General features: G+C 47.4%; 1 protein-coding gene across 2 annotated transcripts in view; it reads left to right on the top strand.

Moving 5' to 3' along the window:
• The window catches only part of PLXNA4 (plexin A4), a 440,460-nt gene that overhangs the window by 281,656 nt on the left and 145,367 nt on the right, over nt 1–13,437 (top strand). For both annotated transcript variants that reach the window (XM_060633177.3, XM_060633176.3), the window contains exon 4: nt 904–1,035. In XM_060633177.3, the coding sequence (XP_060489160.2) occupies nt 904–1,035 (132 nt within the window). The remainder of the gene's footprint in view (nt 1–903; nt 1,036–13,437) is intronic.

The raw sequence follows: 13,437 nt of genomic DNA, 5'->3' as shown, positions 1-13,437 counted from the left end.
TGGAGACCTGGGCCAGCACCCAGGGTCGGATGAGCATCATGTGGGGTTGGGAAGTCCCTGTCTTTCTAGATTTGTCCTCCACTATGGGGGATGTGGGCAAAAGTCTCTCCTGGTTGTCTCCACATTGTCTAAGCAGTTCTAGGAAGTCCTGTGGATGGCCCAGGGGTAATCTACTATGCTAAGTGTTCTCGGAAGTTTGGAGATGACTCATGCCCAATACGCATTTTCCTGGAATACTCATGTCCCCTTCTTTGGGGACATAAATAGAACGTCTAGGGCCTACATCTACTCTAAAGCTTGAAGCATAAGCCAATGGTTTAATCGCCAGAAGTAGCCCACTCAATGTGAAACTGCTGGGGTTGGCTCCTTGCCTGGTTCCCCTCAACAGTATGGCAATGATAGCTGGGTAGCAGTTTCAAAGAATCAGCCCACATCCTTACACCCAATTTATTTCCTGAGCACAAATGTAGCAAATAATATTGCCTTTCTATTACATGATGGCACTGATCTGTGGCAGTTTCAGTTACCCATTATTCGCCCAATCCCCAGCTCCCACTCCCTAATACCAACCCCATCCTCTTCTCCAAAGATGTACAAGCCAGGCCTCAAAGACTTAAGTCTGAGGCAGAGGTAGCCAGAGAGGATAACACCGGAGAGGTAGCCAGAGAGGATAACATGCTTTGTGGAGCCCAGTTTGGTCTCCCTGCCTTCCCTTCTCTTTGCCATTCCCAGCAGGAAGCCCATGGGGGGCTTCTATCACTCAGGCTCCTCAGAGCTTGGCCTCTGGGCACTGTGGAGGCAGAGCTCACTGCCTCTCCCTTAGCTGTTGGGAGGGTCTCTGGACTGTAGCTTGACTTCTAGGATCTGAACTCACATCATCTCTCCTTTTCCTCTTCTCCACAGATCCGGGTAGATGGGCCCAGGGGCAGTGCCCTCCAGTATGAGACTGTGCAGGTGGTAGACCCCGGCCCAGTCCTCCGGGATATGGCCTTCTCCAAGGACCACGAGCAACTCTACATCATGTCAGAAAGGCAGGTAAGGCTCTTGGGCTCTGTTAGACATTAGTCTTGCAGCTAAATGCTAGCCTGTGGCTCAGTAGAAACCTACAGGAGGCCAGCTGCAGAGGGGATTTGATTTATTTGGCTCAGTGTGTATCCTTTTGGTTAGCTGCCTGGGGACTGAGGCTGAGTGCACTGAAACAGGGGATGAAACATTTAAAATATCAAAATATCTGGGAGTCTAGAACAAATCCACTAACTTCAAAGTGATGGTGAGTATAGATTCAGGGCCAGCATTTACTCTCTTTTGAAGAAACATGGTACAGGTACCCAAGTTTTTTGTCTAGATTTCCTTACACAAAGTACAATCTACTACCAAACTCAGCTTCCTGGACCCTGGAGGTCTATGGTGGGCAAGGATTTGCTGTCCAAAAATCTTGATTGAGGGAACATCATAGAACAATCTAATGGATGGAGATTCAAAAAACAGGGTCTGTGTATATGAGGTAGATGATATAGCTGGTGTTCTGAGCCTTCCTGTGTATACCTATAACTCTAACATGAAGTTCCAGCAAGTTCATTCCATGAGGCCAAGCCAGGAAGAACAGAGGGTGCAGACATTACTGTTAACTGACATTGAGTAGCAAGTAGCAAAGCTGGGATTGTTTCTGGAATTCAGCTGAGTACTACGTAAGTTCTTCAAGGGTCCTTGAGCTTATACAAGGACTGATATGTCTGCAGCAGGCAAAAGTATAAAAATCACCTTGAAAATCCCTTATATTTAAGAGTATATCCTGGAGTGCACAGCCCAGAGTGTTCCACCCCGCAAGACACACCCACCTCAAGAGTGGATTAGCACTGCCATACCTCGTCTCTCTCATCTCTATGTAGGATGGGTCATTCCCAGGAGCTGTCCCTCCAGTCCATGAATATGTATGTGACAAAGGCAGCAGCCATGAGGGGCAGATCCCATCTCTTTATTCATCTTCATTAGCAAGGCCTGAACTCCCCAGAGGACCTTGCCGACAGAGTCTGGATTGTTCTGCCTGTCCCCTCTCTGCACAGTGCAGGAGATGAATACTACATTATGCCACCCACAGGGCTTGTGCATTATGCCTTGGCAGCCCACAGCAGCTCCACCCTCCCCAAGAGCTTGATGACATCTTCTCTTGGTGTGGGACTCCCCACTCAACCACACTGGGACCCATTGTGGTGCCCTCATCGAGACTGCCGTGGCTTGGGAATTGTCTGGTGTAGGGCTCACAGAAGAACATTTTACCCCGGGAGCCAGGACGGGGTATGAGGCTGCTCCTTTGCTTTCATTCCTTGCTCTTTTCCGATGGGGCCCACACTCCCTACTCCCTGCCTACCTTTGAGGCCCTAGACGCTGATGGGAAGCAGCTTTCCTTGAGTCCCTCAGAAAAGACTCAATACCTCTACAAGGCATTAAGTATTTCAGGATTTCTTGCCTTAATGTAAAAACCAGGATTCCTGAACCTAGAACTTTGAGAACTTCCAAAGATGGAAAATATATGCTGTGCGGAGCCTCCTCTGATAACTGAGTTGGGATTCTGAGCTCCTTCTCCTCTCCCATTCTGCTTCCCTGAGAGCACAATCAGTGGTTAGTACCTACCCAAGCAGGGAGAATAAGGTGCACTGAGAGCTCCGGATTATTAGAAAATAAAGGAAACAAGAATGGATAGGGCCAGGGCATTCATCCATTCTGGGACTGCTCCTCACAGAGATGGAGGGCAGCCTGCCATCAAAATAAAATCCCAGATGGCTCGACACTGGTATCCAGTGGGTTTGTACATTCTTTGTGGACAGTGGTAGTATAGCACAGTTAAACACGTAGTCTTTGGTGTCAGAAATTCTGAGCATGAACCTTAGCTCCACCATTTACTAAGTATGATCTCAGGTAAGTTCCTTAACCTCCGTAAGACTCAGTGCTCTCAACCATTGTATGGAAGTAATAATAACATCCGATAGTGTTCCAAGAATCGAACGATGTAACATGTATAACAAGCATGAACCAAGCCTGACGTGGAGTAAGGGCTTGATAAATGGAGGCTCTTATTTTTATGACATTGCAACAGAAGCGTCTGGACATTGTGGCTGTGTTTGAAGTCAGGCATGGGGTGGCATCAAGATCCTGGGTGATCTATCAGGTATAGAGCATAGGAGTTCAGGTCAAGGCCAAGGTGGGTAGGGAACAGGGATTCAGTCCCAGTGGAAAGCCCATCAAGGACCCAGAGCCTGCTTTGAGGGCATGTACCAAGTAGAGTTCGGGGCAAGAGCAGCCTGGTAAATACACTGGGGACCCTCCAGCCTCTGTCTGCTGGCGGGTTGGTCTCAGCCACATTGTGTCAGGACACCTGAGTCTACAGGTTAGTCTCTATACGCTCAGCAATGATGTCTGCTCTGCCTGGAGGGCACTTCCCTTTCTCATCTGGGTAATTCTGACTCGTTTCTCAAAACCTAGCTCTGCTGTCATGCTCCACAATCGGTGATTGCTCACTTGTGGTTAGACACCTCTTTGGTAGCTCTTCTCATACTGGGCTTTCTCTCCTTGTCTTTCTCTCTTACCAGACTTTCAGCAGCTTGAGGGCAGCCCTGTGTTTTCTTTGTGTGTCTAAACCTCACAGAATAGGCCCTTGATAATTATTTGATGAGTTAATTAACTAATTAATTATTGATTGAATCCCCACTGTCATCATTGACCCGGGACTGGAAAAGAGAAGGACTGGAGTGCCTGGGTTGCTCAGTGGATGAAGTGTCTGACTTCGGCTCAGGTCATGATTTCATGGTTCATGGGTTCGTGCCCCACGTTGGGCTCTGTGCTGACAGCTCAGAGCCTGGAGCCTGCTTTGGATTCTGCTTTGGATTCTGTGTCTCCCTCTCTCTCTCTGCCCCTCCCCTGCTCACACTCTGTCTCGCTCTCCTTCAAAAATAATAAACATTAAAAAAAATTTTAGTGGGGCACCTGGGTGGCTCAGTCGGTTGAGCGTCCGACTTCAGCTCAGGTCATGATCTCACGGTCCATGAGTTCCAGCCCCATGTCAGGCTCTGTGCTGATGGCTCAGAGCCTGGAGCCTGTTTCAGATTCTGTGTCTCCCTTTCTCTCTGACCCTCCCCCGTTCATGCTCTGTCTCTCTCTGTCTCAAAAATAAATAAACGTTAAAAAAAATTTTTTTTTTAATTTTTAGAGAAAAGAGAAGGACTGATACAAATTATTTATTATTTATTTATTGCTTAATTCCCAAGTTCAAACTTACGTATATAATTAAAAGACTACACTTCAGCCAAAGAAAGTATCTCCCAAATTTCCACCATCTGTTTATCACTGCCATAACTCCTGCCTTGTCCTGAACTAATTTTTACTTTATGTTTTTATTTAAGTACACATACTGTTTAAACCTAAAAGCCTAGGACACCTGGGTGGCACATCCCATTCTTGACTTTGGTTCTCATTATGATCTCACAGTTCATGGGTTCGAACCCCACATCAGTCTCTGTGCTGACAGTGCAGAATCTGCTTGGGATTCTCTCTCTCTCCCTGTCTCTCTGCTCCTCCCCTACTCATGTGCGTGCTCTCTCTCTCAAAATAAATAAATAAAAAGCTTTTAAAAAAAGATTATAAAAACCTAAGTAGCCTACTTTAGCCATCTTTTAAATAGTAGTATTGTAGATCTGATGTGCTAGACATATATAATATACTGAATTGCAATATTGTGACTTATAATAAGAAACATATATTTGGTCTTCATCCCTATTTCTGGCACTGAGTTCCAGGACCCTTGGAGTATCCTGAGTGAATAGAGCAATGGGAGAATCTTTTGTTGTAATATTTGGTCTCTTGCCCTCAGTTTCTGAAATCTTTGGGATCCGTAAAAGTGGAAGGGGTGTCTTGTTATTCACAATAAGCCCCTTCCAACCACAACTGAATTTATGTTAATTGAGTGACTTTTGGAAATCTCCTAAAGATGGAGGGGGTGGCTGGTTGTCAGGGGAGCCAGTCATCATGTGATTAGAGGGTTGGAAAAGGTAAGGATGGTATAAGAGTAGAAGCAGAGAATGGAGTGTGTGTGTGTGTGTGTGTGTGTGTGTGTGCGTGCATACAAATACTATATAAGTCCTGGCTCTGAGACCATAGACAAGTTACTAACTCTCTCACTACCTCATTTATTCATTCAATATTAAATATTGAGCACCTACTATGAGTCGGCACTTTCTAGATTCTAGAGATTCTGTGGGGAACAAGATAGACAAAATCCCTGCCCTGATAGTGCTTATAGTTTAGGTAGAGAGACAGACAATGAATGAGTAAAGGAATAAATGATGTATGTTAGGTAATGGCGAATACAATGAAAAATTTAACAGACTCGGTGGGAAGGCAGTGGTTTCCAGGAACATGATGGGGAATGCTCCTTTAAGGAAGGTTGTCAGGGAGGTGCCAAGAAGGGAACTTTCGAGCAGAGAGAAGGATAAAGTGAAGGGCAGGAGGCGACTGGGGGTCAGTCGTCATCCAGGCAGAAGGAACAGCTGGCACAAAGGTTGTGAGATGGGAACGCGACTTGGTGTTTCTGGGGATGCAGACGGGCTTCTCTGGAATGGGATGCACTGGGAGAGCGGCTGCACCTCAATTTGTGACCTGTGAAATGGGGAATGTAATAAAGGGCATTGATCTCCTAGGGCGCCGATGAAGACTAAATGAGATAACACCTGTAGGAAGAGCTTGGCTCAGCATCTAGAAGCGAGCGCACATCCAACCTATTATGATTATTTGCAAGTTGAATAATTCTAAGTGAGGATATTGCTTCTGCTGTTGGGAATATGTGACTTCCTCTTTATTTCTCACCTCGAATGGCTTTCACTTTCCATATAAATTTCTCCTTGGAGTGTGGCAGTGAGTGTCCGCTGGGTGTGTTCACAGGGTGTGCGTGTGCGTGTGTGTGCACACACATGCACGTCTGCTCCCATGTCTGTCCCCATCTGCATGTCTCCCATCAGTCTCCTTCTTGCTTTGTACATGTCTGTGTGTGTATATGGTGTGTATTTACCACGACTCTAGTACCCCCAAGGGAATGTCTCTGCACACTGAAACTGTTGTGATAAAAACCTGCCAAAGCTATGGCAGCGATGTGAGAAAAAATGTCAGCGAGGCAGATCGATGAAGAGATGTGGTGGCAGAGCTGTGCTGTCCTCAGGTACCCTGGAACAGCCCCCCGCCAGGAAAGAAGCAGCTGTCCCCCACGCAAGGCAAGTCTCTTCTTTGAAAGGCTCCAGAACAAGTGGCAGATTCAGCATCCCAGCCATTTCACACAGCAGCTCTTCCCTGCCTGAAAGCCAGAGGCCTCAAACGTGTGTTTCTGCGTGGGAGATAACACTTTGGTTGTGTCTGGGCCAAAGCCATCTTTCATGGCGTCCTTTGTTTTACCGACTCCTGTTGATAGTGGGTCTGCTTCCAGGTGCCTGGGACACTCACATGAGTTGGTGACACTCACAGTGCTGGCTGTGATCCAGGATAGGATGCCTGTGGGGGCCAAGGAGGTGGGTCATGCAGGTGGGTCCACCTGCTACTTGGAGTTACTAGGAGGGCGGGACAAGGTGGGGTAGCTCTACTTGGTTGCTTCCGGCATAATCCAGGGGTCAAGTAGTGAGCGCCATCTTGTTTTATAACGTATTACCTAGGCCTGAGTCATCCATTCACTCAGCAAATATTCACTAAGCATCTGCCGTGAGCCGGGTGCTAGCCTTGGCATTGGGGCTACAACAGTAAAGAAACAGGTAAACCACCTTGACTGCAGGGGCTTACAGTTTTAGCAAGAGGACAGAGCAAAGAAGCAATCAACATACCAGATAAATCACACAGTAGGTTAGGGGGAAAAGGATATGGAGAGGGGTAAATGGGATCTGGAGACTTAGTCAAAGCAAAAGAGTTGCCATTTTAATTTTTTTTTTTAATGTTTATCGATTTTTGAGAGAATGAGAGACAGAGAGTGCAAGAGCAGGGAAGGAGCAGAGAAAGGGGGAGACACAGAATCTGAAGCAGGCTCCAGGCTCTGAGCTATCAGCACAGAGCCTGATGTGGGGTTTGAGCCCATGAACCACGGGCTCATGACCTGAGCCCAAGTTGGATGCTTAACTGACTGAGCCATCCAGGTGCCCCAAGAGTTGCCATTTTAAACAGAGTGGTCAGAGAAGTCTTCCGAGAGAGGCATAGGTGTAAAAGGGGGTGAACGGGGACCTGTTGACCTATCCCCTTCCCTGTTCTTCGTGTTTCTTTACAAGCTCTTCACTCAGGGTTGTGAAACAGAGCTGGTCAAGTATGCCTGTTGGGAGGAAATTGGTGAGAGGGTCCCTTTGTGGTTGGGATGTTTACCACGTTGAGTCTTTCATGGGCAAGTTTGGTTCAAAGGGAAGGTGGTACTGTGCTCCCAGACCGGCTCAAGCCACTTGGGGCCAGAACCTCTAACTGGATGGTGCCTCTGCTGGTACCCCTTGTGTGATGAGGGGCCACTGCTGCTTCTCTGTGCCTCAGTGTCCCTCCCATCTCCAGCCTGCCTCCCAGGGGTGTTCAGAGGACAGCCAATGAGAATTCTGACAATCTTGGATGTCTGCAGACACCCATCTCATATAAGGTGAAGCTGCAAAGATAGTTTCTGCCCCCACTAGGCTCCCGTAAGAGAGATTCTGACTCTCGGCACCAGGTGCAGGGCCCGTCTCTCGTGAGGTGCATTTGCAGAGGGTGACACGGCCGTCTGGCGTCATTCCTCCGGCCCTTGCAGGGGACTGAGCTGAAGCTGCAGCTCGTGTCTGGATGGCTGACACTGTAACAAGCCCATTTGGACGTTTGCTCCTGGCATCCAGACCAGGCTGTTCTGATGGCTCCTGGGAGAGAGAACTTAAAGCACCGACCTGAGAGTGAGTGACAGGAAACGGAGCCACCTCAGACACTCGGAAAAAGAGGAAGCCTGTTGCAGTGTTTTACCCAATTTCACTCAGAAGGAAGCCTTCCCGCTTGTCTGGAGCTGATCCCGAAGGTCCCAGCGTGTCATTACTGAGATGCTCCCACCTCTCACCTCCTTCTCAACGAAGGCAGAACATCTCCATTTTACTGTCGTGGAACCGGGGGACGACTTCCTGCCCCAGCTTCCCACACTCACTAGGTGCCGAGAGCCTGGCTTCTCCCTCGCATCACGAAACCCCAGAACTGGAAAAGCCCTCAAGGCTTATTGGGTCCTCCCCCCTCCTACTGCCTTATCCCAGTGTGGCTGAGGGGGACACTGACACCCAGAGAAGTTAATGGCTTGTCCAGTGTCACACAGCAGGTTGGCCAAGGAGCCAAGTTAGAATCCAACTCCATTTCTCTCGGAGTGTCTTCTCCAGCCCCTCCTTGAGGGACATGGGGCTCTCTGTGGGGGCCAGGGACACGCTTCCCCTTCTGCCCTTGCCAGCAGAAAGTTATATACCCGACTCCTCAGGTGTCAAAACAAGCCTCAGAAGGCAAAAGGGCTTACTGAGGGTGGAGGGCCGAATGGGGCAGCGGGGGCGATGGCAGGAAGTCAGAGGTGCCTTGGCTTATTCGTCCTTGCTTCCAGCCTGATACAGGTTGGGACAAGAGCTTCCTTGCAACATTTATTCTAGAGCATCTTGGGGCACATGGGACCCCAGACACAGTCAGCCCATCCCATAGAGGGGGTAGGCAGGGGAGTCCCCTCCTCTTCCAACAGACATGCTTCCAAGTGGTCACTCGTGTAGGCACAAAGTCTTGAACTCCTGAATATGATTGAGTTTAGTAACCTCCCCAAGAGGAAACATGACAGTGGCCTGATGTTTCCCAGACGGGGTGAGTGGAAGGCAGTGCAGGATGGAGACCACAGGGTGGTTACAAATAGGCCATGAACTCGGGCTTTCATCCTGGTCCTTTGCTCTCACCAGGTCTGCCACTGGAGCAAATCGCTCATGCGCTTTGTGCTTTAATTTCTTCATGTGTAAAATGCAAATGATAATAACTACCTTTCAGGGCTTTTAGGATTAAAGGTAATAATGTGAAGTGGCTAGCATGCAGTAGGCTTTCAGCAAGTTGTGGGAGTTATCTCCACCGTTATCATCATTATTATTACCAATACTCTTAGAGAACGTATTGTCGCCAGGGAAAGGGACGCCTGGACAAACCACTTTGGGCATTAAAGGCCAGTTCAGCTCTGGGCACCAGCTCCCCAGGACGCCCTGGCACAGCCGCCCCTGTCCATTTTGAAGTCCCCCAGATGATACTAAAGCCGACTGTTCCCTTTACACCTGCTGGTGCTGCCCTCCAGGAGAGTGAAGGGCCAGGAGACCATGGTCCCCCACCCCAGTCAACAGAGCTATGCGGCCTCTCTGGGGAGCTGGGTGGGTTTTCCTCTGTACTCTACTTCTGCTCGGGGGAAGGAACTTTAGTGTGTTTGAGTCCAGTCCACTGGACTTGAGGTTATCACGCACTGGGCACCTGAAATCGCTTCCGGCTCCTCATCTGTCCGGACTTGCAGGGCAGATGGAGAATGGCCTGTTCCCCTTCTCTCTGCCCAGAACAGCAGAAGAGCTAGTATGTAAGGGTAGGGCAGCAGGGAGAGGGTGGAGTGGGAGGAAAGACTAGGCAATCCAAGGAGCAGGTGATTAGGGAAAAGCTTTGGCAGCTCCTAATTCTGAGCTCCATTAAGCATCTGTCTCCGGCAATTGCCCTGACAGTCCTATCTCCTCTCCACTCGGTGCCTGCGTCCCAAGACTTTTGGGGCACTCCAAGTGCCATTTTAGAGACAACCACCTGTAATATTCCACTTAGCAGCGTATGTGAGGAGACTCTAACAGTGTGAGCAAACAGGGCCAGGGGCTCCATCTCTGCCACTCCAGTTCCTTCCTCCCACCATGTGTGTTTATCGAGTGCCCACTACGTGCCCACCCAGCGCAGGCGTAGATGCTGTGCAGAATAGAAAAGAGCAGAAGGAAGTCGTTGTTCTGGGAGCCTCTGTTAGGGCTGAGGCGGGAGCAAACTCCAGCTTGCAGGACATTGAAACAAAAGTGGTTCTGCTGCGAGGATTGCCCTGGAAACCCAGCTTTCTTGTATAGTCAGGGCTTGGGTGGGGTAGAAAACAGGATGTCAGCCTGAAGGGCACATTCTCCTGGTGCATTTGGGTAGGTATCATGAGGACTCTGGTCTAGAGGCCAGAGATCTTGGGTTGTTTCCCAAGACAGTTCTCAATTCTTCAGGCACCGGTCAGCTGCCATCTCCTCTTACATAGGGTGGGTGTGGACGGAAGCTGACTCCTACTATCCTAGCCCTCTGCTCTGTCCTCTAGGGATGTCATCTGAATGGAAGTGGTTCTGGTCGGTGAGACTGATGGACTTGTGCTTGAGTCCCACAGAAAGAGAGGCTGGGAATATCGGATACTTAAGTGAACTGTGTACTCACTTTGAATATTGATGGGACATTTTCAAAAGTAAATAGATGCATGTTAATTTGTGCCATTGTTCAAGATGACTAGTTGGCATTAGTGATGCCACGTGACTTTACCAAATGCAGTATAGGTATGAAAGGAGAAATTACAAATGGCAGAATTCTATCCAATCTGAGTCTCTTAAGTGCATTTCAAATATTTTGCGTAGAAAATGGAGACATGAATTTGAAACTGACTCAAAGGTGATGTCATTGTTCTAAGGAAATGCATCATAGTTAAGGGGGAGACTATCTGGATATTTATTTAAAGTTATGCACAATAGCAAAGGGGTGGAGAAGCAAGTGTGAAAATCGGTGTGTCCTCTTTAGAAAGGATTTCGAGGGGCGCCTGGGTGGCTCAGTGTGTTAAGCTTCCACTCAGGTCATGATCTCATGGTCTGTGAGTTCGAGCCCCGCGTTGGGCTCTGTGCTTCGGATTCTGTGTCTCCCTCTCTCTCTGCCCCTCCCCCACTCACACTCTGCCTCTGTCTCTCAAAAATGAATAAATATTAAGAAAGAAAGAAAGAAAGAAAGAAAGAAAGAAAGAAAGAGAAAAATGATTTCGAGCTCGTGCTAATATTTCTCTAGTTTATCTGCTGAATGACTTGAACGTGGTTCAGAGCAGCAGCTGGAACCACCCTTGTTTTGGGTCCTAGCTCTGCCACTTGCTACCTAGAGGACCGTGGGCAAGTTATTTAATCTCTGGATACTTCCAGTTTCTTAACAGTAACACTTGCTAGTGCCCACTGCCTGGGTGGTTGAGAGTAAATGAGAAAGCATATATAAAATTTTTAGTGCAGTGCCTGGCACATAACGAGGGCTCAATAAATCTTAGCTCTCATCTTTACTATTTGCAGTATGCTGGTCTAGTAGGATGGTGTCTCCATTTTATTTTTTAAAATCCCACCCATAATATTTTTACTTCCAATCCTTCATAAACTCACATCTTTCTCCTCCGAGGCATATCAGGACCCTGGTTTTTGGTGCCCAGAGCAGCAGAGAGCAGAGCAGGCCGCCCCTTGACCATGCTTCCCAGTCCGCTGAATCCCCAGGTTCCGAGCGTCTCTCACATGTAGCTGTGGTTATTGACTGTGCCCGGTTCACTTCTTGAGACACTGCCTCCGGCAGGGGTCACCGCTCACACCAGAGTGTACCTGCTGGATAAGAGGAAAGGCCCCTCCAGGGAAAGTCCTACTGCCCTGAAGCCACGTTAGTCTGCAAGGCTTGCAGAGACATGCTACTCTCATTAAAATGAGGGCATCTCAGGACACGAGCAATACACACATGAAGCGTGACATGTAAACGACACCTCCCACCTGTCCCTCTGCCTTGTTACCGCTTTAAGCATCAATTAGTCCAGGATTCCCCAAATTTTATTCTCAGAACCAAAGTTTTGCAGGATTTTTTTTTTTTTTTTTTTTGGTCAAATACATTTGGAGAAATCTGAGTTAAGCAGATATCTTAGAACATTTGGTGTGCTAATGAGTATTATGACTCTCCAAGCTGGGGGGGAGGGTGGCGAATTTAGGAGGTAGTGTCGCCCAATCTCACGTGATCACAGAACTCACTTTACCAGGAGCACCCAGAGCTGTTAGCAGAGTTCTGGATCCTTCACTGGAAAGACTTCATTTTGATCTTTCCCAGGGTTTTCTCTCCCTGCTCACTGGTGATCTCGCTGGCTCTAGGCTTGGCTCTGGTCTCCCTTCTTTTGTGCTCCTCTCTCTCCAGGCACAAGCTGAATTCTCTGTCTCAATTCTCCTGAGTTTAGGAAAGGGAGTTTCTTTGGATCCGAGTCTCAAGTTTCCATCTGGATGTCGGGCTGTTCTTTTTCCCTTTCAGCTCACTGACCTCTGGCTTCCTGGTGCTCACTTGAATTCCCAGGACTGTCCCTCCTCTGTCCTAGGTGCCTGGAGCCCTCTTCAGCTCTGAGCTTAGCCTCAACCTTAATCTACATAACTCATTGTCCTTCTCTGAAAGCCACCAATTTTGTTAAAATTATTAAACTCCTGCCTCTTACCTACTGTTGCCATTCAAAGTTATACATTTGAGATTAATGGAATTAATGTATTATATCATTTCACATCTGCTCAGATGGTTCTTAATTTAGGGGCCACTGTTATGCTCAGGAATTTATTACTCTGTCTTCAACAATTAAATAAATGTTAATAACCCAATATACCTTCAACTCACATGACTTAGAGAAGGCGATTCATTTATTTGTTTATTATTGTTTTGCTCCAGAATACCAAAGACCAAACTCTAAAACATTGAGTGCCCTTTTTGCTTCTCTAGCGTAGGGGTGTTTAAGCACACTTTGATGCTGAGTTCCCACTGAAGGCAATGAATGAGCCAATGGAGTATAGGAAGAAACTATTAGAACTTCTTTTTTTTTTCTATTTAAAACAAGAAATTAGGCTTTACTCATGTTTACTATAGAGACGATACTGGATATTGTTTCCCTGCCTTGGTCTGTATGTCAGGCATTCACATGTCAGGAAGTCGTGGAGGTACGTGGGAGTTCCACATCTCCCAGTGGTAATACTAGTGTTCTTACTGGACGGTTCAGATTCAGTATATTACAATAAGTTTGTAATCTATGTCCAACTGGTATTATCAATATTGTAAAAACAATCCTCGAAATAGAATCTTTACAATAACTTTGCAATGAGACGGAAATGACCATGAAGATGTTTTTGTACCACCCAGAGGTTTGCTGGTTATGGAAACATAATTAAACATTTTTCCTTTAAAAGAACCAATATGTCCCACAGTTGCTGATCTTTCAGTTCTGACAAGCAGCTGTCAGGAGTATGTCACTTTGCCGGTAACTTCAAATAAATTACACACATCATCTGCCCCCTCAAGATAACGGTAATACGTTAACAAAGAGAAAGCAATCACTTTTAGGAAGAATTTACAGCATGGGGAGACCATTTTGAAAGAAAAAAAAAAAGAATGTTTGGA

This window comes from Panthera onca, chromosome A2, assembly GCF_046562875.1.
Source record: "Panthera onca isolate mPanOnc1 chromosome A2, mPanOnc1 haplotype 2, whole genome shotgun sequence".
NCBI lineage: Eukaryota > Metazoa > Chordata > Mammalia > Carnivora > Felidae > Panthera > Panthera onca.
Note: the sequence above shows the minus strand (reverse complement) of the source record. Positions and strands in the feature narration are given on the sequence as shown.